Source organism: Somniosus microcephalus, chromosome 2, assembly GCF_052327205.1.
Source record: "Somniosus microcephalus isolate GS21.2 chromosome 2, FLI_Smic_1.0, whole genome shotgun sequence".
Lineage (NCBI taxonomy): Eukaryota > Metazoa > Chordata > Chondrichthyes > Squaliformes > Somniosidae > Somniosus > Somniosus microcephalus.
Genome location: NC_140988.1, coordinates 158,782,031 through 158,807,369, shown reverse-complemented (window position 1 = coordinate 158,807,369; position 25,339 = coordinate 158,782,031). Strand labels below are relative to the sequence as shown.

The 25,339-nt window shown below is 49.6% G+C and overlaps 1 protein-coding gene across 1 annotated transcript in view; it reads left to right on the top strand.

Moving 5' to 3' along the window:
* Positions 1–957: 957 nt before the first annotated feature.
* The window catches only part of LOC147123072 (vesicle-associated membrane protein 8), a 42,015-nt gene continuing 17,633 nt past the window's right edge, over positions 958–25,339 (top strand). Inside the window, exon 1 of the mRNA XM_085965081.1 lies at positions 958–1,279. Within this exon, the coding sequence (XP_085821207.1) occupies positions 1,277–1,279 (3 nt within the window). The 5' untranslated portion in view covers positions 958–1,276. The remainder of the gene's footprint in view (positions 1,280–25,339) is intronic.

Sequence of the window (25,339 nt, the reverse complement as noted above, 5' to 3'; positions counted from 1 at the left end):
AACCAGGGGCTACAGCCTCAGGATAAAGCGTAGGCCATTCAGGACTGAGATGAGAAGAAGTTTCTTCACACAGAGGGTGGTGAATCTTTGGAATTCTCTACCCCAGAAGGCGGTGGAGGCTCAGTCATTGGGTATATTCAAAACAGAAGTCGATAGATTTCTGACTAGTAAGGGCATCAAGGGTTATGGCGATAAGGCCGGTGAATGGAATTGAGGCAGAAGATCAGCCATGATCTCATTGAATGGCGGAGCAGGCTCAAAGGGCCGAATGGCCTACTCCTACTCCTATTTCTTATGTTCTTATGTCAGAGCATGTGGAGTCAGGAGACAAATAGCAGAATGGATAGCTAGTTGGCAGCCAGACAGAAAGCAGAGAGTTGGGGTAAAGGGTAGCTATTCAGAGTGGCAGAAGGTGGGAAGTGGGGTCCCACAAGGATCAGTATTGGGACCACTGTTGTTCACAATTTATATTAACGATTTAGACTTTGGAATGAAAAATACAATTTCTAAATTTGTGGACGACACCAAATTGGGGGGTGGGGGGGGGTTTCTGTTTGTATTTCAGATTTTCAGCATTTGCAGTTTTGTTTATTTGTACCAACATTATTTGCTTTAGCTAAGAAAGAGTATTACCCTCTGATTCTTGAAAATAGTTTCTTGAGTCTGCAGTCTAATTTTACTGTGAGCGATATCTAATCTAAACTGGGGGATAAACTTTAACTGCCTATTTACTTTTCCAGCTCTCCAGTACAAACTCCACTATGTCACACTTCTTTGTCTCCTCAGATTTGCTAGCTGCCTGTGAGTGGTCCTTTCATTAGGAAGGTGAACTTTGCCCAGCCCTTTCCAGTCACTGGGGACTTCTAGCAGGTGTTGGCTGAAGCCATGGTAAGTGAGGATCACAACAGAATAAACAACCAATTAGAATCAGCTACACCGCTGCCAGAAATAGCCGGATAGGCAATTTTCTGAGGGTAGATCAGGATGTACTAAAGCCTGTTCAGAAACCTACCCAGTGTAGTAAACACCTGCAGAGCAGAAAGAACCTCACCTGTTTCTGCGTTGCTATGGTTTCACTCGGTAATAGGCAGTACCTGTGCCTATGTTCCACTAGCTTCAGTGAAAGGAGGAGGGGAAAGCACCCAGCATCGGCTCTGCTTACAGGCTGGCCTTTGATGAAAATTTGGTAATCCAAGTTAAATATTAACCAGCAGTTTCAACGTTGTGTCTTCCATTACACTCATCGGCAAGAGCAGGAACAGTTTCACAGACAACAATGGTAAGCTTGGGTATTTTTTAAAAATTTCAAAATGTTTAACTTCTGGTCATTGTCTATTTTTACCACAAGTGTTCCAATGACTTTCGATACAGTGCGTGCATATAGCAGAAGCTTTTATGAAAAGGGTGAAGCAAAAGGAGGAGAAACTGGGAACAATAATTGTGCTGTAACCTGAAAAGGCCGGAGCTTTTGGCTCTACTTTAGCCTTCCTCACGGCTCGGCAAAGCATATTTGCTTGTTTTAAGAACACCGATGTAGTTTAAAGGGCCAAAGTCCTCGTCCAAAATATTTTGTAAGCGCATATAAAAATAAATTCAGCAGAAGCCTGGCTGAGAAAATGTGCCATTGTGTATTTTACAGAAACATTGCTGGGCTGTCACTTCAACTCCTCTACCCCCTCCCGCACCCAGGCATTAGTGACTCTTTACAGTTTAGCTATTCTTCTCATAAATACCAACTGAATCACAATTTATTCCACTTCTGTTGTAATGCTACAAACATCAAACTCAACAACAGTTATTGCTTGATCGGTTTTTGTATTAGGAATTGTATTCTTTACCCAGTTTTACTCTCCTTTTCTTGCCACTTCTCCTGAAGTTACTAGTTTATGCTGAGCATGATTCCACAGTCACCAGCAGCCCTACAGGACTTTGTCCAAGTGGCTGTAAATGTTGGCAGGCTGTTTGACCATTAGAAGGTTCACAATCAACCCTGAGTCTGTTCTCACCTGAATTCCACACACACTTTCCAGCAAGAATTACTAAGTAGCGTTCAGGAGCAGGAACTGTGGATAATTTGTTTTCTTTCCCTAGCCCTGGGGACATTGGTGGAACTCGTAGTGCTTCCCCTCCCCCACACAATGCCCAGCTGAGACCAGCTAGGACACCACAGACTCGGGATTGACGCCCTGTATTCTGATCTGTATGACCTAATACCTTGCTACACGGTGAAGTTACCACAAAGGCAGAGAGGAGGACTGGGGATTGAACTTTGATTTATTTGTGACAAACTTAATTCCCTATAGGCTTTGTGGATCTCTTAAAATGGTCAGTTAAAATTCATAGCTGTAAAATTTGTTGAAAAGCAAGGGTGAGATTTTTCAATCATAGACACAAATCACACCAGAAACATAAACCTGGTTAAAAGTAGGAAGCTGCATTGGTCACATAGACCCCAGCGGCAGTCAAGTGACATTAATGTGTTCTCCGTTCTGATCTTCTTTCTCTCTCTCTCTCTTTGTGTCATTTTGTTCTGTATTTCTCTTTGTCTCTTCGCAGCCTTTCTGGCTGCAGGGTTTACAAGTGTCCATAACGGAAATGAAAATCCTTGGATTAGAAGTGTAGCTCTACATACTTTTACTAGAGGGCTTTGAATATGACTATAAATGCTGGGATATCCCGGTCTCCAAGGTGATCTCTTGCCTTTTGTCACTCTCCAAGACCAAGATGTCAGGAATTTTCGGCACAGTGCAGACACACAGGAGGTCACCATCCTCTGGCAGGCAGATGGAAATGCACAATCTGCCATGTGGATCAGTTGTTTGGCCAAATAAAAATTAGCAGCTGCTGGGATAAGCTTATCAAACATAACAAACAAAAGTTTTATGCGCCATGTTCTAACCATCTCTATAAGAATTCCACTGGACTGCAGAGACATTCAAGGAGTGATTTTAAAAAGGCAGTATCTTCAAGAAAAAGTGTTTGGGAAGTCTTCTATTCAAAGTGAGAAAAGCCATATGTAGCAGTGATGAAATGGTTCAGTTTGACATAATTTACATCATTGCTTTGTGTTTGTAAACAAGCAAACAAAAAAGCTTTGGCAAACACTTCTTCACTAAGACTGTATCTCATGAAGCCAGTGTCTATCTGTCATCTTTCTTCTCTAAATATTGGCATCAGTCAACATAAACCAAGTACCAGGGTTTTGGGTGGATTAAGAAACAATTGCGAAATGTATAAAACCACTTCAATATGTTTGTGGTTGAAAATAAAGGGATTCAGAACTGGCCACTGAAGTCTCTTATCGACTTCTTTCTTTCTTTGATTTTGTTTTTACCCCTCTTTACCCACCCACCAAGAGCGCTGGTGTCTGACCTCACCCCACCCTCTGCAGTTGATCTGATAGTTGGGAAATAAGCAGTGGCCACTGAGTCACTCGTGCTCGCTCACCTTTTTCTCTTGTTTTTTTCCTACACCTATCAAGAAGCACTTAACTTTTTCCCAACCCCTCCCCTTAATGACACTGTTGGCAACAGTAACTAACTGCATGAGGAATTGTGGATGTGAGCCTGTAACCTCTAAATAATGTGCTTTGTCACTGAGCTGCCTTTTATTAGCAGTAATGTAATCATACCTTTGCTCTTATACCACCGCCCATAAGATATCCTATATTCTAAATTCCAACCTAAAACTGATCCTATTTATACTCATGCATAACCTGCTGACTGACTTGAATTATTGATTTAACTTCCAGTAAAGTGACATCACCTAATTTATCATCTGATCAAATAAAGATCTGGCTTCCAATTTAAAATTATATATATATTTTTAAATCCTTAATCTAAGAAAGAACTTGCACTATACAGCACTTTTCATATCTTCAGGACATATCAAAGTGCTTTGCAGCCAAGGATTTAGTATTGAAGTGTAGTCACTGTTATATAGGCACATAAGGCAGCCAATTTGCACACAGCATGGTCCCACAAATGGCAAATTAAATAAATAATCAGTTATTTTTTTGGTGGAGGGTGGAATGTTGGCCAGGACGCCAGGAGAACTCTCCTGATCTTCTTTGAAAAATGCCATAGGATCTTTTACATCCACTCGAAGATGGAATCAGAGTTTCAGTTTAACGTTTCATCCAAAAGATGGCAGTCCTGACAATGCAGCACTCCCACAGAATTGCACAGAAGTGTCAGCCTAGATTATGTGCTCAAATTCTGGAGTGGGGCTTGAACCCACAACTTTCTGACCCAGCGGCAAGAGTGCTGGCAAATGAGCCAAAAAGTTATATAATTCAAAAACAATACAGTATTGTACAGGCACAGTCTGAAATCCCAGCACTCATTTAATCTCTAAACCAAGCAACTAGGCTGTGCTTGAAACTTTAAATTGGTTAATTTAGAATATCAAACTGAGAAATTTAATGCAAATGTGTTAAGCATTCGTACACTAAACCTCAGGCAATGTAATTTCAAAGCTAAAAATTCAGGGGTTTAGCGCCACCCGTTACTGCCAGACTTGGGAAATAAAATGGCGGCTGCCAGTCTTCTGCCCACTGCCAGTGGGTCCCGTAACGGCTGCCATTTTCGAATGGCCAGCAGCATTGCCGATGTCGGCGCCCACCAAAATTATGTAGATGATGCAGATCGTGTAACGCTCACTTGACACCTGATCTGCGATTTTCGACTTCGCCGCTCCACTTATCGGCGTGCCTTAAGTGCGACCAGCTGAGCAAGCATTGAGAAGCAGGAAGGAGGCTCCAGCAGTGGTATTCAAAGGGATCATCAGCAATCACTTACACCTGACATGTTTGTTCAGTTTGACTGGCTCTGCAACTTTCTGCAACTCCAGCAGCTTTATAAACTTATTGCAACGTTCTAAGGTAACAGGAAGTGTTGTCGCAAGTGGAAAACACCTTCATTCTTATTTAAAGGCTTCTGCTCACAACACTTGCTCACAGTCATGGGGGCTCTACTGGCAATCCCCCTTGCACTCGAGTATCTTAGGGAGAGGGAGCGGAGGCAGTGAAGAAGAGGAGATGATGCACGTAGAGGGAGGAGGAGGACCAGGAGGGCTCTCAACAGGAGGCTCTTCCAAGAGCACTTCTCTTATATCCACTTAAGTGAGGAGCTGTGTATTAGGAGGCTCCGCTTCAACAAGGAGGTGGTCACAAAACTCTGCCACATCCTGCAACCAGACCTGCAGCCTGAGAGTAGGGTGACCACGAGTCTCCCAGTGGCAGTCAAGGTTACCGTGGCCCTCAATTTCTTTGCCAGCAGATCCTTCCAGTCTGCAGCAGGAGACATAGCGAACATCTCACAGTTCGCCATCCATCGCTGCATCCGGGAGGTCACTGAGGCTCTCTACACCAAAAGAAGCATCTACGTTTTCTTCTCTCTGAGCAGGGAGAAGCAGGACGAGCACGCATGTGGCTTTGCCAGGATAGCAGGCTTCCCCATGATGCAGGGCGCCATCAACTGCACCCATGTGGCTTTGCGGGCGCCGCATAACAATCCTGGGATCTTCCATAACCGCAAAGGCTACCACTCACTTAATGTGCAGTTGGTGTGCGACCACGCCCAGCGCTTCCTGATGGTCAATGCCCGCTATCCTGGCAGCAGTCATGATGCCTTTATCCTGTGTATGACCGGTGTGCCAGCAATCTTCCAGCCACCACATGAAACTCGAGGGTGGCTGCTCATAGACGAGGGCTATCAACTCTGCACCTGGCTGATGACTCCCCTCCGCAACCCCAACACTCCTGCCCAACACTCATATAATGAGAGTAATGCTTCCATCATCGAGCAGCCCATTGGGCTACTGAAGCAAAGGTTCCGCTGTCTTGACCGCTTGGGAGGAGCCCTCCAGTACATGCTGGAGCGGGTGTCCCATTTCCTGGTGGTCTGCTGCATGCTCCACAACTTGGCCATCATGAGGGCGCAGCCCTTGCCACCAGGGATTGCGAGACCACCTCAGGAGAAGGAGGAGGAGTTTGCTATTGTACTATTAAAAAGTTAAATATCAAGGCCCTGAGGTTCCTGGAGATGGTGAGGGCAGATAGCCTGATTTCTGCCCGGGGAGGGTGGAGAAGGGGTGCCAGCAACATGGTATAGAACCCAGTTGTGTCAGAATTCTGCCCCATTTGCCCTTTAAATTCCAGTGGCAGCAGGGCACCTATGCCCCTACATGAAGGGGACATGTCTGGGAGTGTTCTGGGGTCTTTCTACCCATTGCACCTTGGTAGCCCTTAGCAGAACTCACCAGCCCATTGAGGCTTTCAGAAAGATCTTATCCAGACTGAGGTAATCAGTTCTGGTGCATGGCTGCCTTTGGAGCTGAAGACATTTTTACCTGTTTTTTGTGCAGGCTCTGGGTGGGCATTGGGCTTGCCCTAGTAGAGTGGCATTGGGCCAATCTGCTGCCTTGCAGACGGATTGGGGTAGGCACCACAAACGGCTTTGCAGGCATGATGTCCCCATCCTGGCCACATTAATGACCCTGTCCTTGTGATTTGGGACGAGGTTCTTCGGCTTTGGGTTAAGGTAGATGGGGATTTTGCTCCGCCGCACTTGCACCAGTGGAGCAGGCTTTCAGGAATTTTGGGGCCAAAAGGTTTTAAAAGTACAGTGAGAGCAAAGGAAGATTTGAGGTACGAAGGTTGTGGTGTCCTGGAGGAATTTCTTTAAAGCACTGAAGATGCTTGAAGGAATTTATTTGAAGCATCTGTGCTCCAACAGATTGCTAGGATAGTACAATAGCAAACTTAAACAATGCAACAATAATGGCAATAAGCAAGACTAGTAATGATAAACTCTTAAATTCAAACAGAAAGAAACACATCTATATAATAGGTCGTCAATTTATTGTTTCAACTTCATTCAAATTCAGCAACTCAACTGGGGCAGATTCACAGCAGTGAACCTATCAACTTTTTCCAGTCATTGAATGCCAAATGCAAATTGCAGAATTTACCCATTCCCTTCCCCTAATATATGGACAGAATGTTTTTTTATTCTGTGTGGTGTTGCTAGGAGATGGTACCTTGGGAGTGACAAGTCCAGTTACAACTGTGACATACGCAAGTGTTTTGGGGCAATATTCCAAGATAACGGATCATAAAATTGTAGATATTACAGCGTAGATTAAGACCATTCAGCCCATTGGGTTTGTACCAAACTGGTCTATTCTGAACAGTTTTGGTGACATAGTTGTGGGTAAATAGCTGCTCCAGATTTACCTGTGCCATCAATTATTGTTGGTAACTGCTTTAAAAAAAGATTTCAGTGAGGTAGAAGCCACATTTAAATAGTTAAATATTAAAAATAACAGCATTAATCTGTTTGAATATTTGTGTCAACTTGGCTCAGTTGGTAGCACTGTCACTTCTGTGTCAGAAAGTTCTGGGTTCAAGCCCCACTTGGTTGGAGGTGCCAGTGTCAGATGGGACATTAAACTGTGGTCACGTCGACCTGCTCACATGGTCATAAAAGTTATCATGGCACTATCTGGAGAAGGACAAAGAGTTCTCTTGATGTCCTACCCAACATTGTACCCTCAGTCAGCACCGTCATAACATAGATTATCTGGTCATTCATCTCAATTTCTGTTTATGGAACGTTACTGTGCACTAATTGGCTGCTGTGCTTGCTTATATAACAGTGACTGCAATTCAAAAGTAATTTGATTGTTCAGCTGCCTCTGTCACTTCCCTCCCCTGCTCTAGCCCTGAACTCGCATCTTTCTCTGGTTTCTCTCCTATCTCCTCGCATGCCCTCTCTGAGCCAATCTTGTTCATGCCATGAGACCCACCTCCTGCTCCCTTGACCCAATTCTCACCACACTGCTGACCACCCAACTTTCCTTCCAGGCCCCCGTGTTAGTTCATATTGTTAACGGTTCTCTCTCTTCAGGTACTGTCCCCCTCCCCTTCAAATATGCTGTCATCATCCTACTCTTCCAAAAACCCCACCCTTGACCCCTCTGTCCTTGCAAACTACTGCCCCATCTCCAACCTCCCTTTCCTCTCCAAAGTTCTTGAAAGTATTGGCGCCTCCCAAATCCGTGCCCATCTTTTCCGCAACTCCATGTTTGAACCCCTCCAATCAGGTTTCCGCCTCTGCCACATTACTGAAATGGCCCTTATCAAAGTCACGTACGACATCCTATATGACAGTGACTGTGGTAAACTATCCCTCCTCATCCGTCTCGACCTGTCTGCAGCCTTTGCCACGGTTGACCACACCATCTTCTTCCAACACGTCTCCTCCCTCATCCAGCTGGGTGGGACTGCCCTTGCCTGGTTCCATTCTTATCTATCCGGTCGTAGCCAGAGAATCACCTGCACTAGCTTCTCTTCCCACTCTGTAAGCCGTTACCTCTGGAGCAATGTTACCCGTAATTCTTTTTGAGTGCGTGGCCCCTTTAAGGGGCTGCAAAGCCCATTCACAGTTTCATGCACGCGCGAACTTTAACATTGCAAAAGCCGGTCCCGGCTGTGCGGCTACACATCTGATGGGGACCGTTGTTCTGGTGACCCCCAAGGATAAATCCGTGGCTCCTCCTATTTCTTATCTACGTGCTGCCCCTCTGCGACATCATCCGAAAACACAATTTCAGGTTCCACGTGTACGCTGATGACACCCAGCTCTACCTCATCACCACCTCTTTCAACCACTCCACTGCCTCTGATTTTCACGCTACTTGTCCGACATCCAGTCCTGGATGAGCAGAAATCTCCTCCACTAAATATTGGGGAGACCGAAGCCATAGGGGGGATTTTTTCAGCGGGCGCGTTTGGTGGTGGGTCAGGGGAGAATATTTTTGGTGGCAGGTGGGGTCGGGAACCCGCTGTCAACCTGCCACCACAAAACTTTCCCAGATGTCGGGTCTGTCAACGCTGAACCGACCCGACATGCAGCGGCAGGGGAGGCAATTTCGGTCATTATGACCTTGTTAAAAGCCAGTTTTAAAGTATTTTGAGCTCACCTTCAGAGTTTATCAGGTCTCCCACAGGGTCTACGCTGCTCGGGGATCACGTCAGCTAAGCAGATCAGGAGTTGTGTTACCATGAAATGATCTCTTTACTTGATAGCTGCAAATATGCTATAAAAGCTCCCATCTCACAGCTGTTCACTTTCCAAGCTCAGAGGCTGTTGCTTACTACATCTGGAAGACAGATTGAGCTTTATGCAGGTTGCAAGTGTTTGGAGTAAACTCTGTATCCAGTGTCACCTCATTGGAACAACCTCTCTTACCATTGACAGATCGCTTCTGTCATCTCAACCTCACCTGCCACCTATTCCATCAGCATCAGTGCCCTTGAAAAAATCTCACCTTGGTCCTCAGCATCCCACCACAATCAGCACCAACACCAGCAGCACCAGGCACCAGCAGCACCAACAACAACACCAACTTTCTCCGCAATCAACTGATGCTGCACAGGACAGAGGGCATCAGCACCCGACCACATTGCTGCCCGGGAGGTCAGGGATAGTCTCACCATAGCCAGATTTACTTCATTGATGCTGTACACCCTGGCTGCCACATGATGCGCCAGGTTGGCACCACCCCACACCAACACCACAAAGCATCCCTGCAATGCCCAAACCATTCCTTTCACAATCATCACCATTGTGGGGGTACCGTTATGTCTCACCATTCATTGCAATTCATTAAGCCACTTCCAAAGGTGCACACAAATCTGTCCAAGAACGCAAAGTGTTGAAAATAAAGATTTCAACGTTTGACAGCACATTAACAGAAACTTCATATGAACATTGGCTAAAACACACAAGTGCCTACTTTGTGTGTTGTTAGTTGATATGATTGGACTAATATGAGGGTGAGTGTGAGGGGTGGCTAGTGAGATGGGGAAGTGATAATGTAGATAGAGAGGGATGGATGGGGGTGCAAGGTAAGTTGGTATGAGTAAGGATGTGCAGGAGTAGGGCAGGGAAGGCAGAGTGATGGGGATGTGATGAGTGGCACAGCAGGAGGAGGTTGAGTGTGGCTTTGCAGTAATATTTCTGATCTACTGAGTGTGGTAAACCACTTTTATCGTTCACTATCGTTACACTATAGTTATCACTGTCATATCGTTACTCTATGGTTATCACTGTTCACACTGTTGTATCACTATACGAGGTCGCCTCTTGTCACGCTGCTATACCTGGGCTGACCACTGCTGACTCCGCCCATGACTCCACCTACCTGCCCAGGTATAAAGGTAGTCGACTGGCTGGCATTCCTCCTTGTTGTATCCGATCACCCACGAGGGTGGGCTCTGTTATTTAGCCAATAAAAACCTATAGTTACTTACTTAACTCGTCGCTTTTCATTGGATGAATTGATAGGTATATCAATTTTATTGGCTAAATTTTAAAATGTCGACACCTGAGCAGTCAAACGACCAGCTAAGCGACCAGCCAGACGCCCAGCTACAACAGCCACAGCAGCCGGCCTGGCTGCGAGCCCTCAGACCACCGTACCTGGATCTAAACCCACAGGCAGCAAACTCAGCCCTCGACTTCGAACACTGGCTGAGCTGCTTCGAGGCCTACCTGGGAGAATCCGGCGTGCCTCAGAAATCCATGCTAAGAGTTCTGAACGCCCAAGTGAGCCCTAAAGTATTCGCACTCATCCAGGACCTTAAAACATACGAGGACGCCATCAACCGGCTGAAAAGATAGTACCAAACCCCGGTAAATTCCATGTATGCCAGACACCTCCTAAGATCCCGCCCGCAACAGCCAGGAGAGCCCGTGGAGGAATTTTTACGGGTGCTACAAGCACTCGGCAGAGACTGTAACTTTAAAGCGGTAACGGCGGCAGAAAATACTGAAGACAATGTCCGCGATGCCTTCGTGAAAGGCCTGCGGTCCGACTACTCACGGCAAAGACTACTGGAAGCAAGGGACCTCGACCTGGACAAAGCTGCAGCCCTCGCTCTCTCTCTAGAGGTGGCCCATCGGGACCTCGAGGCATACTCAAGGTACTGTAACTCGCGACCCTGGGACTTGGGACCGACCCCGACCGCGATACCCCCCGCAGCAACCCCCCTGGGGCCTACCTCAGCGTCGGCGTCCCGGACCCGATCGAGACCGCCACCCCCGGTACCGGCTCCGACATCGGACTCCCGCGATCGGGCCGCCGGCTGCTTCTTCTGCGGCCAGGCGAAACACCCGAGGTCGCGCTGCCCAGCCAGGAACTCTACCTGCTCAAACTGCATGAAGAAAGGCCACTTCGCTAAGGCCTGCAGAGGTGGATCATCAGAGGCCAGCAGTGCCTCATGCGAGCTGTGGGGGCGGCCATCTTCCTTCAAGGCAACAGAGGCCAGCATCCCCACATGTGAGTCATGGGGGCGGCCATCTTTGATACAGGCAACCGACACCAGCAGTGCCTCATGTGAGTTATGGGGGCAGCCATCTTCTCTGCCATTTTGTCCAACCTCGTGGGAGACGCCATTTTACCCACCACGCCCGACCGCCACCGTGCCTCTAGACCCGACTACCGCCTCAACCGCAGACTACAACAACTCGCTCAGCTATACACTAGCCTCCGTCACACTGGACCAGGCCCGCCCGCATCACCTGTCCAAGTCGATGATGGACATCAAAGTAAACGGCCACGCCACGACCTGCCTGTTCGACAGCGGAAGCACGGAGAGCTTCATCCACCCAGACACGGTGAGCCACTACTCCCTCCCTGTCCTGCCAACGCGCAACCGGATCTCGATGGCATAGAGGTCACACGCCACAGACATCAGCGGCTACTGTGTTGTGACCCTGTCGGTTAAGGGTACGGAGTATAAAAATTTTAAACTCCTCGTCCTGCCCCAGCTATGCGCTGCCGTCCTACTAGGCCTAGACTTCCAATCCCACCTCCAAAGCGTCACGCTAGCATACGGCGGACCCCTCCCCCCACTCACAGTCGACAACCAGCAGATTTTAAACCGCCCACCGCGTAACACCGGCCTATCCACCCTCAAGGTCCCGCCACCTTCCCTGTTCGCTAACCTCACCCCCGACTGCAAACCTGTCGCTACCAAGAGCAGGCGGTACAGCGCCGGAGACAGAGCTTTCGTTAGCTCTGAGGTGCAGCGTCTCCTGAAGGAGGGCATCACCAGCCCCTGGCGTGCCCAGGTCGTGGTCGTTAAGACCGGCAATAAAAACTACCTGGTCATCGACTACAGCCAGACCATAAACAGGTACACCCAGCTGGACGCATACCCACTTCCCCGCATATCTGATATGGTCAACCAGATTGCGCAGTACCGGGTATTCTCCACCATTGACCTTAAGTCGGCCTATCACCAACTCCCTATCCGCCCTGAGGACCGCCAGTATACAGCCTTCGAGGCGAACGGCCGCCTCTACCACTTCCTTAGGGTTCCCTTCGGCGTCACCAACGGGGTTTCGGTCTTCCAAAGGGAGATGGACCGGATGGTTGACCAGAACGGGCTGCACGCCACGTTCCCCTATCTAGATAACGTCACCATCTGCGGCCGCGACCGGCCGGACCACGATGTTAATCTGGAGAGATTCCTCCGTACGGCCCAACGGCTGAACCTCACCTACAATAAGGATAAATGTGTGTTTAACACCTCGCGCCTTGCCATCCTCGGCTGTGTAGTAGAGAACGGAGTCATCGGCCCCGACCCCGAAAGAATGCGCCCCCTCATGGAGCTACCCCTCCCCCACTGTCCAAAGGCACTGAAGAGAACCCTGGGGCTCTTCGCCTACTATGCCCAATGGGTGCCCAATTATGCGGACAAAGCCAGACCCCTCATGAAGTCCACATCCTTCCCCCTTACGGAGGAAGCGTGCGCAGCCTTCTCCCTCATTAAGGGAGACATTGCCAAGGCCACTATGCACGCAGTGGATGAGTCCATCCCCTTCCAAGTCGAGAGCGATGCATCCGACTTCGCCCTAGCCGCCACCCTTAACCAGGAGGGGAGACCGGTGGCCTTCTTCTCAAGGAGCCTACAGGGCCCTGAGATCCGACACTCGTTGGTCGAGAAGGAGGCCCAGGCGATTGTGGAGGCGGTACGATGCTGGAGGCACTACCTGGCAGGCAAACGATTTACCCTCCTTACCGACCAACGTTCGGTCGCTTTTATGTTTAATAACAAGCTGAGGGGCAAAATCAAGAATGACAAGATCTTGAGGTGGAGAATCGAGCTCTCCACCTACGATTATGATATCTTGTACCGGCCAGGTAAGCTGAACGAACCCCCCGATGCTCTGTCACGAATTACATGCGCCAGCGCGCAAAGTGATAGACTTCAGACCCTCCACAACGACCTCTGCCACCCCGGGGTCACCAGACTTTACCACTTCATTAAGGCCCGCAACCTGCCCTACTCCATCGAGGAGGTCAGGACCATGACCAGGAACTGCCAGACATGTGCCAAGTGCAAACCGCACTTCTTTAGACCGGACAGAGCAAGCCTGATCAAGGCCACCCGCCCCTTCGAGCGCCTGAGCATCGACTTTAAGGGGCCCCTCCCGTCCTCTGACCGTAATGTGTACTTCCTCAACATTGTTGATGAGTACTCCCGTTTCCCCTTTGCCTTCCCCTGCCCAGACATGACCAGTACCACGGTCATTAAATGCCTGAACGACCTCTTCGCCTTGTTCGGGTTCCCAAACTATATACATAGTGACCGGGGCTCCTCCTTCATGAGCGAGGAACTCCGTCAGTTCCTACTAGCGAGAGGTATTGCTGCAAGCAGGACCACCAGCTACAACCCCCGAGGGAACGGCCAGATAGAAAGAGAGAACGCGACGGTATGGAAGGCCGTCCTCTTAGCCTTAAAGTCTAAGGGCCTCCCAACCTCCCGCTGGCAGGAAGTCCTCCCGGCAGCGCTGCATTCCACCCGGTCACTACTTTGCACTGCCATCAACGCCACCCCCCATGAACGAATGTTTGCTTTCCCCAGGAAGTCGACTACGGGAACCACGCTACCAGCCTGGCTGACCTCTCCGGGGCCTGTCTTGCTGCGAAAGCACGTGAGGGCCCATAAAACGGACCCCCTGGTCGAGAGGGTGGACCTCCTGCACGCCAACCCCCAGTACGCCTATGTGGCATACCCAGACGGGCGGGAGGACACAGTCTCCTTACGAGACCTCGCACCCTCGGGCACTCCGGAGACACCACCTTCACCACCCCCCACCACCCCCCCAATTCCAGACCAGGTAGACGGCATGCCGGAACCCCAGGAGCCTTCGCCGACCACGCAGACACCAGCATTAACACCGGATAATGCAACACCACCGCTGCGACGATCAGAAAGGCTTACGAGGCCTCCGGACAGACTGACATACCAGAACTGGTAGTACACTTCACCCCGCCGGACTCAAATCTAAACAAGGGGTGAATGTGGTAAACCACTTTTATCGTTCACTATCGTTACACTATAGTTATCACTGTCATATCGTTACTCTATGGTTATCACTGTTCACACTGTTGTATCACTATACGAGGTCGCCTCTTGTCACGCTGCTATACCTGGGCTGACCACTGCTGACTCCGCCCATGACGCCACCTACCTGCCCAGGTATAAAGGTAGTCGACTGGCTGGCATTCCTCCTTGTATCCGATCACCCACGAGGGTGGGCTCTGTTATTTAGCCAATAAAAACCTATAGTTACTTTCTTAACTCGTCGCTTTTCATTGGATGAATTGATAGGTATATCACTGAGATCATTGAAAGGTTTGTGCCACTACAGCCAGGTCCTCCTGACAACAGCTCTGCTTGTGTCCTCCTGTGCAATGTGCGACCAGGCTGCGTTGGTCTCCTGGGGAGGTCTCTTCCACCTATTGGAATGGAAGAGGACCTCCCTGTGTGCTGCAACTCCCTCCATAAGCATATGGAGGGAGTCATGGGAGAGCCTGGGTGCAGCCGTGCACCTCCGTGCAGTGCTTGTCAGTGTTTGCAGCACCTCAATGCTGTAGAACACTTACAGCACACTGTCATAATCAATTTGCGCATGGTCCCTTTAAGGAAACCGGATGATGACGTGTCATCAAGTGATGTCACCAGACCCGCTTCCTTCAATTGGCCGGCAAACGAGCTGGGTGGGCTTAACAAACCCAATCAGCATAAAATCCTTCTTCTTCTTCTTAGGCAGTCCCTCGGAACCGAGGCTGACTTGCTTCCACATTAAAAATGAGTTCTCGGGTGACTGATGAGTCCAATGCGGGACCTACAGTCTCTGCCACAGGTGGGGCAGATGGTGGTTGAAGGGGCGGGTGGGTGGGGTGCTTGGGTTGACGTGTGCTGCTTGCGCTTGGCTTCTGCTTGCTCCCGGCGAAGAGACTCAAGTGTTCAGCGCCTTCCCGGATGCTTCTCCTTCACTTTGTGCGGTCTTGGGCCAGGGATTTCCAGGCGTCGGTGGGGATGTTACACTTTTTCAAGGAGGCTTTGAGGGTGTCCTTGAAGCGTTTCCTCTGCCCACCTGGGGCTCTCTTGCCGTGTCGGAGCTCCAAGTAGAGCACTTGTTTTGGGAGTCTCGTATCGGGCATGCAGACGATGTGACCCGTCCATCGGAGCTGATCGAGAGTGGTCAAAGCTTCGATGCTGGGGATGTTGGCCTGAGCGAGAAAACTGACATTGGTGCGCCTATCCTGCTAATGGATTTGCAGGATCTTGCGGAGGCTGGAGCCAGCAGCGAGATCAGGAGCTGCCACTGATCCCAGCCGCACGGGACCCGCCAAGGTAGCGGAAATCGCGGCCATTGTCTTTGGTCCCCACCACAAACTCCATTCCCTAGCTATCGACTCCATCCCTCTCCCTGGCCATTGTCTGAGACTGAATCAGACCATTCGCAGCCTTGGCGTACTATTTGACCCTGAGATGATCTTCCAACCACATATCCAACCCATCACTCAGACCGCCTACCTCCACCTCTGTAACATCGCTCGTCTCCGCCCCTGTCTCAGCTCATCTGCTGCAGGAACCCTCATCCATACCTTTGTTACCTCTAGACTTGACTATTCCCATGCTCTTCTCCCATGATTCCTACCCATCTTCCAACCTCCATAAACTTGAGCTCATCCAAAACTCTGCTGCCCGTATCCTAACTCGCACCAAGTCCCGTTCACCCATCACCCCTGTGCTCGTTGACCTACATTGGCTCCCAGTCTAGCAACAACTCGATTTTAAAATTCACATTCTTGTTTTCAAATCCCTCCATGTCCTCGCCCCTCCCTATCTCTGTAACATCCTCCAGACCCACAAACCTCCGAGATCTCTGCACTCTTCCAATTATGACCTCTTGTGCATCCCTGATTTTAATCGCTCCACCATTGGTGGCTGTGCCTTCAGCTGCCTGGGCTCTAAGCGCAGGAATTCCTTCCCTAAGCCTCTCTACCTCCTACCTTGCTCTCCTGCTTTAAGACGCTCCTTAAAACCTACTTCTTTTGGTTGTCTGTCCTAATATCTCCTTACGTGGCTCGGTATCAAAGTTTGTTTGATAACGCACCTATTAAGTGCCTTGGGACCTTTGCTATATAAATGCAAGTCGTTGCTTTGGGATACATAGGGCTGGATTTTGCCAGTGTGGGCAGGCTGGGGCGTGTCAGGTGGAAATTGTGTCAGGACCCTGACTCCTAAGTGAAGTGTTGAAAAAGTGGGATTTTCCCCTAATTGGGCAATTGATTTCCTGCATGTGGGAACCACTGGCCCAATGAGTCTTTTCATACAGAAAGTCGCCTCCGATGACGTCATCAATGCTGTTGGATTTAAGGCCTGCAAGCAGCCTTGATTCTTCTGGAGACTGCAAAGGCTCTGCAATTTATATTAAGGAGTTGAATTGTGGATAATGTCAACGATCAAGCAAAATTCTGCTCCTCAGTTTGATGAGCCCTCCCGCCAAGCTCTGGTGTACGGAGCCAGCTGTAATAAGGAGGTGCTGTTCCCTTCCTCAAGGAGAAAAAAGCCACCCCAGCAGACAAAAGCTGTGTGGCTACAAGTGGCCCAGGAGGTCAGCTCCATTTCAATGACCCGCAGAACCTGGCTGCAATGCAGGAAGAGGTTTCATGACCTTCTCCGCACAGGAAAAGTGAGTATGACTTTCTTATCACCCTCAATCTGATCCCCATTGCCTCTCCTCACCAGCACTCTGCTTTGCCAACCTCTTCCTCCACATCCCACTTGACACTTACATCCCTGCACCCTTACCCATTCCCTCTCTCTCTATGGTCACATTCACTTAACTGTTCGACCATGCAGCCCTCACACTCCGTATCACTGTGATGCCATGACAACAACAACTTACAACACACAGGGAGGGTCCTGTGCCTCCTTCTAAGCATCTATGCTGTGCATTCACTACACTCCTTCATTCTCCTGCAAACTCCACTTGTGTCCCTCATTGCAGGAAAAGAGAGCCCACAATAAGAGAGAAAGAGCCATGACAGGAGGAGGGCCACCCTCAGTAGCCCAGCTCACCCCCTGGGAGGAGGCGGCCCTGGAAATTGCTGGGATCGAGGAGGATTCCCAAGTGGGGGACGGACAGACAGGCGCATCACAGCAAGCTGGTGACAGAATAGTTTGGCATCTCTCTCACTGACATTGCATGAGTCACTGATAATGATTCTGATGCTCTAACAGATTGACTTATGATCATCTGCAATATTCAATGTGCATGTAACCTTGGCAACACATCTCTAACTCTTTCCTTTACTCCCCCACAGGACCATCAGAAGCCCCTGTCCCCACTATCCAGGAGCAAAAGCCTGAGCCTCCAGACTCCTCAGAGGAACCTATGAGGGCACAGCGTCAGCAGAATTCAGCGCACCCAGCACCAGCGCAGACACTCACACCTCGGTGGGACCTTTGCGAGATAGAGTAGTGTTGTCACCTGGTGTATCACAGCTCACAAATCAGCATCAGCAGATGGTGGAGACAGGTACAGCAGTGGAGAGTCCTCGTCGGAGGGCGCAGGACTCTGCCAGCTCGGCTCCACTGCTTGTCGACCCTGTGCCTCCGGGTCCACCCAGAAGGAGAGCAGTGCTGGAACTCCAGGAACAGGTGCAGGAGTCTTTGGCAGGTTTTGTCTCCAGGGTCGCTGCGAATGGAGGAGTCCATCGCGAACATGAGCAGAGCCTTTGTGGAGGAATTGGTGTATGAACGCATCATCATGGAAAGGATGGCAACCTCTGTGGAAAGGATGGCTACCTCCATGGTAAGGCTGGCTACTGTAGAGGAGAGGAAGGCTACGTCCATGGAGGAGCTTAGTCGCCAGGGTATTGAAAACATGGTCATTGTTCAGAATAAAGTGACATCTCTTGAGGAGCGATGGTCAGCTATTGAGCAAACAAACCAGACCTTCATGCAAGTTCTCTGGAGTAGGACTTCCAGTGCAGAAACGAGTCCTCATGGCCCCCCTGCAGTGCAGCAAGGTGCTGTCAAGCCACTTGCTAGCTCTGAAGTGGGACTGACCCATGAGTGGGATGTTGGTGGCAGGCAACAAGGAAGTGGGGGCTCCTGTCCAAGCACTCACATGACCATGCCACAGCAAAGCCCTCGGTCAGAGCCCCACCAGAGTCCTCACCCAACTGAGATGGGCGTCTCAGCCCCTGCACAGCCGCAGAAGCAGCAGACTGTTGGCGAGCCCGCTCAGGTTCGCCACCCCAGAGGAAGCCCGCCAAAGGCGTCAAGACAGGAGCAGCAAGAGAGTGAGCAAGGGGCCTCCACATCTGCTGAAGCCACAGGGGAAGCACCACGTAGGAGCACGCGTAAGAGGAAGTTAAAGCACAAGTAGTCACAAGGGTAGTCACTTGCGTGCTGTGTTGTTTTGTTTTTGGACCAGCCATCATTGTGATTGTATTATAAAGTGTTTTGATGGCAAACTGTTGAAGTTGTGGTCTGTGTCATTTCGCAAATGGAACTTTCACATTGAGGGCTTAGGGCGCCTTGCGATTGTCAGAATGGTGGTCAGAGTGATAGGATTCCGCAGGTTCTTGTCCATTGTCGATGCTCTGGTAAGAAGGAGCGAGACTAAAGTATTTGATTGCGCAGGCTAAGCAAATCTGGCCAAGATGAGTGAGTCACTTGCATCCCGGACAGCAATGTTGTCGCGCGCTGGCGCCTTCTGGCCTGTGCATCTTCAGGTGGGTGACTTGCAGCTTGGCGTTCCTGTTGATGCTCCTGCTGTTGGTGCTGCTGTTGCTCATGCTTCTGCTGCTGCCGTGGCTGGTCTTTGTCCGAATTTGATGTCCAGGAGGAAAGGAATTAAATGGTCTCCATGCTTCTGGTATATGTCTCAGTTGAGGAAGCGCTTAGTCAAGGTGGGGAGAGGGGTTTCCCAGGAGGTCAGACTGGAGATGGGTGTCAGGCTCCAAACTTCCACAACACTAAGTATGCCTGCTAAAAGTTCCCCCAGACCTGAGACAACAAAGTTCTGCCACCTGCAAATGATCATTGGTGAAAACTCCTTTGTAATGGTGGAGCTGCAGCTGTTAGTAAGCAATCCACTTGTGAGGCCGCCAGGATTACCTGGCGTGTTCCAAAGGAGGCGTGTAGGATGGGGGGAATGTCTAAAAATCGGAAAGGCCTCAAAATGGAATTATAGAGGCAAGTAAGGGGCTCTTAAGGGCCTTAATGGCCTAGCCCGCCTCTTGGAGGCGGGATGGAAAGGGGGTCAGAAAACATGCATTTGGGAAAAATGCTCGGAGGCGGGATGGAGGCGGGATCAGGCCCACCCGCTATTTTTGGCGATTTTAACAACTCGCATGCCTCCAAACCCGCCACCTCAGGGCTGGTAAAATCCAGCCCCACCGGACCCCATGAAGTCTCATGGCTTCAGGTCAAGCATGGGCAAGGAAGCCTCCTGCTGATTACCACCTACCGCCCTCCCTCAGCTGATGAGTCAGTACTCCTCCATGTTGAACACCACTTGGAAGAAGCAATGAGAGTAGCAAGGGCACAGAATGTACTCTGGGTGAGGGACTTCAATGTCCATCACCAAGAGTGGCTCGGTAGTACCACTACTGACTGAGCTGGCCGAGTCCTGAAGGATATAGCTGCCAGACTGGGCCTGCGGCAGGTGGTGAGAGAATCGACAGGAGGGAAAAATCTACTTGAACTCATCCTCATCAATTTACCTGTCGCAGATGCATCTGTCTATGGCAGTATTGGTAGCAGTGACCACCGCACAGTCATTGTGGAGACGAAGTCCCATCTTCGCACTGTGGACACACTCCATCATGTTGTGTGGCACTACCACCGTACTAAAGCTGGGCATCCATGAGGCGCTGTGGGCCATCAGCAGCAATAGAATTGTATTCCACCACAATCTGTAACCTCATGGCCCGGCATATTCCTCACTCTACCATTACCATCAAGCCAGGGGACCAACCCTGGTTCACTAAAGAGTGTAGAACAGTGTAAAGTCTGTGGGTTGTTTAGTTAATTAATACACAGACTCCAAGAGTAACTTAAAACAGGACTTTACTATTCGAAGGTCAGGGCGAATCTGCCCAATAACTCCTGGCACAACACTTATATACTGGTGTGGTCACCGTCGGTATTACAGTATACAGAAGCCAAACAAAGTAGTGCCACACCTAAAATAGTTCTCTTAAAGGTGAACGGTTACATACAATAGTTCTCTTAAAGGTAGACGGGTACATACACTACAATCCTCCCTTTTTAGCTTACAACATACTTATTCCCCATTAAACATAACATATAATCAACTTCATGTAAAGCAATTCACAGATATAGTCTCTGCGGGAAACAGTTCACAGATTCAGTCTCTGGTCTTGACTCGGTCATTGCCGCCCCATATTTGTCTTGGGTTTCCTTTAATATTTTTATGAGTTCTTGTACATCTTGTCTTTCATGTTCTGCCATGTCTTTCACCTCTAATTTCTCATCTATGGATGGAACTTCTACCGATGAGTCTGTCTTGGCCTTGAGCTCATCAAGAATTTCCTGCAGCCTTTGGACTCCTTGCTCATGTTCAACCTTCAGTTGCTCATATGCTTCCACTGAAACTAGCTTTTCGGAGGTTGCCGAGTTAACCCCTTCCAGAATTGTAGCCTGGGCCTGTTCATACTGTTCTTTCAACTTCTCTCACTCTGCTTGTAAGGAGTCATAGAGAAGAACTGGAATAAAATCCTGGCTTCCTGAAGATTCCTCTTCATTTGCTTCTTCCTGCAAATATTCTAACTCCTGAACAGCATAAGGGAGATGTGATCGGTAATTGGTCACGATGGCTCTATGGTCGCTCTCTGCTTGAGCTAGCTGCTTCTGTTGTCTTTCCAGATTCTCCCATTCGGTGTCATAGAACTTTTTCATTGTTTTCATCTCTTGTACGAGACGGTAACTCAATTGTTCTAATTGTTGTCGTAATTTGAAATAAGTTTGAGTCCGAGCTCGGTGTTCTTCCGTCATGGATATGTCCGTAACTTGAACAGGCTCAGAATTTTCTGTCAAACTAGGTTGTCGTTGTTCGGTGGAGTTCTGCTCTGAAACTTTGTTCTTCTCTGGAGCATAAGCCTTTATGCATGCCTTCGTTTTTCCAACCTTCATCGGCAAGTCCATTTCAGCCTTGTCTTTCATATTTGGATTGGTCTTATCGTCATCCGTGTCAGAATCTGAGCTGACTGTCTGCACCGAGTCCTCACTCGTTATGGCTTTTAGATAGTGCCATTCCATGTCTATTTTCTTGATCCACTCCCGTCCTAAAAGTGGTGGTCCTCCCTCATGTAGTACGTATAAGTTCATTCTTGGGTGTTCTTTACCCCTATCTCTCACTTTGACTCTTATCTTTCCCATGGGGTATACTTTATGCCCCGTGTATGTCTGCAATACGAACTTGGTATCTCTTAAGGGTATATGTGAGAATAGCCGGTGGTAATCCCTTCGATTTATGACTGATAGAGCTGATCCAGTGTCCAACTCCATTTTCACTTGGATTCCAGCTATTTTTAGCATGACCCAGATAGTTTGTAGGTCAGCTTCCTTACTCACATTGTGAATTCTCAGACTACCCAGCTCCTGGCCGTTTGGGTCTGAGTCTGAATTCTGTTCGTCTGAACTCTTCTCAGCCACCTTGTGTACCTTGTTGTACTTTTCCTGTGATGGCTTCCTTTGGTTGTTGGTCTTCTTCCCTGACCGGCATACCTTAGCTATGTGACCCAGTTTGCCACATTTCCTACATTCCTGGTTCTTAAACCAGCATTGGTTCTGGTCGTGTGTTGTCTTCCCACAACGATAGCATTTTGTTGTTGTCGAGGTAATTTGATCCACACTTAGTGCTGCTGTCTTTAGCTGCATTTCCGCAGTTCCCTTCGCTGCGGCTTCGTGCGATGCTGCAATAAGGACAGCCCTGTCAAGTGTAAGGTCGTTCTCTTCGAGTAGTCGCTTTTGCGTTCCTTCCTTTGCCAACCCGCACACGAACTTCTCTCGCAATGCCTCTGTCAGATTCCCTCCAAACTGGCAGTATTTCGCTAGTCTACGCAGTTCGACCAAGTATTCTGCGTTGCTTTCGTCTTTCCGTTGCGTTCTCGCATAGAATTTGAATCGTTCCGCCAACATCAACGGTGTGGGGTTCAAGTGATCCTTCAGAACAGCCACAATATCATCGAAAGTCTGATCTGCCGGTTTCGCTGGTGATAGTAGATGTTTCAAGAGCCCGTATGTCTTCGCGCCCATCGAGTTTAGCAAGGTTATAGCTTTGTCATCTTCTTCTATTTTATTGGCCTCACAATAGATCTCGATGCATTCCACGTACGTGGCCCAGTCTTCTACCTCGGCATTAAAATCGTTGATGTTACCACGCTTAGGCATCTTCCTCTCTTTCTGATAACACCCCGAATTATTTCTTTAACTTATTTTTTTTTTCTAAGATGGCGGTTTTCCCGCGAAATTGGCAGTTTCCCGCGCTTATCTTCTCTCCCCGCCCACTTCAATGGCGGTTTCCCACTTCTGTCTTCTTCCCCGCCTAATGGCGGCTTCCCGCGTTTCTTCCCTAGCGGGAGGGGTACACTTTCCCCCACAGGCGACGGCCGCTGGCTTTCAGGTTCACAGCCTGCGCGTCGGCTTCAGGGCTTTCCCTTTTCTCGGCAGGGCAACCGGCGCTGGGTACACCCCGTTGACGGCGAACAGGTTCAGCCGCTGGGCTGGCTCTCGCTCAGTTCCCCTTGCTCGGGCTCGGTCTCTCTCCCGCTCTCTCGGCTCTACCGGCGCTGGGTACACCCCGTTGACAGAGAACAGTTTCAGCCGCTGGACTGGCTCTCGCGCAGTCTCCCTTGGTCAGCTCTGCCTCTCCCGCTCGCTCGGCTCTACCGGCGCTGGGTACACCCCGTTGACGGAGAACAGTTTCAGCCGCTGGACTGGCTCTCGCGCAGTCTCCCTTGGTCGGCTCTGCCTCTCCCGCTCGCTCGGCTCCCAAACGCCTCTCCCAGCCGTCTCGCAGTCCGATGCTTCCCTCCCCGGCTGCGGCTGAGTTTATCTCTTCCCGCGCCTACGCTCCCGGTCGCAGCGCTTCGTGGCTTCGGTCGCTGCCCGGCTTTTCCCGCCGGTCGTGGTCTAGCTGTCTCACGACGCCGTTGCGTCCCCCAGCCTATTAGTACCGCGGCTTCCTTGCTCCACGCTGCCCCCGTCTCAGCGCCTCTGGACCCGACTTCTGTCCGGCTCCTTTCCCCCTCGACCGTGGTCGAGTGCACAGCCCTTATCCTCTGGTTATTCTTTTTACTTTCCCTTACTCACAGTCACCGTGGCCGCCTTGCTTCTCTTGCTGATCGGCTCACTCCTCACCGTGGCAGAAGGGACAGTCAGTGCCTGTTGCTGATGGAAGTCTTTGTCGCTAAATTCTTCCTCCTTTCTATTGCTGCAGCCTCGAGTTTTCTCCCAGCAGAACGACGAGGGCGGTTGCCTCTTCTCGACGCTCGTTAACTGCTTCGGAAGTATCGTTGCCGCAGGGTACGATCGGACTCGTCGCCACTGTAAAGTCTGTGGGTTGTTTAGTTAATTAATACACAGACTCCAAGAGTAACTTAAAACAGGACTTTACTATTCGAAGGTCAGGGCGAATCTGCCCAATAACTCCTGGCACAACACTTATATACTGGTGTGGTCACCGTCGGTATTACAGTATACAGAAGCCAAACAAAGTAGTGCCACACCTAAAATAGTTCTCTTAAAGGTGAACGGTTACATACAATAGTTCTCTTAAAGGTAGATGGGTACATACACTACAAACAGCATGCCAGGAGCAGCACCAGGCGTACCTAAAAATGAGGCGCCAACCTCGGGAAGCTGCAACACAGGACTACATGCATGCTAAAAAGCGGAAGCAGCATGCTATAGACAGGGCTAAGTGATCCCACAATCAACAGATCAGATCAAAGCTCTGCAGTCCTGCCACATCCAGTTGTAAATGGTGGTGAACCATTAAACAACTAATAGGAGGAGGCTCCATGAATATCCCCATCCTCAATGATGGTGGAGCCCAGCACGTGAGTGCAAAAGAGAAGGCTGAAGCGGTTGCGAACACCTTCAGCCAGAAGTGCCGAGTGGATGATCGATATCGGCCTCCTCCCCACCATCAAAGAAGCCTGTCTTCAGCCAATTCGATTCACTCCACGTGATATCGAGAAATGGCTGAGCGCACTGGATACAGCAAAGGCTGTGGGCCCGACAACATCCTGGCTGTCGTGCTGAAGACTTGTGCTCCAGAACTAGCCGCGCCTCGAGCCAAGCTGTTCCAATACAGCTACAACACTGGCGTCTAGCTGACAACGTGGAAAACTGCCCAGGTCTGTCCTGTCCACAAAAAGCAGGACAAACCCAATCCGGCCAATTGCTGCCCCATCAGTCTACTCTCAATCATCATCAAAGTGATGGAAGGTGTCATCAACAGTGCTATCAAGCGGCACTTACTCAGCAATAACCTGCTCATTGATGCCCAGTATTGGTTCCACCAGGACCACTTGGCTCCAGACCTTATTACATGGACAAACATGGACAACGGAGTTGAATTCCAGAGGTCAGGTGAGAGTGACTGCCCTTGACATCAAGGCAACATTTGACCGAGTGTGGCATCAATGAGCCCTAGTAAAACTGAAGTCAATGGGAATCGGGGGGAAAATGCTCCACTGGCTGGAGTCATACCTAGCACAAAGGAGGATGGTTGTGGTGGTTGGAGGTCAATCATCACAGCCCCAGGAAATCACTGCAGGAGTTCCTCAGGGCAGTGTCCTGGGCACAACCATCTTCAGCTGCTTCATCAATGACCTTCCCTCCATCATAAGGTCAGAGGTGGGGTTGTTCGCTGATGACTGCATGGTATTCAGTGCCATTCACAACTCCTCAGATAATGAAGCA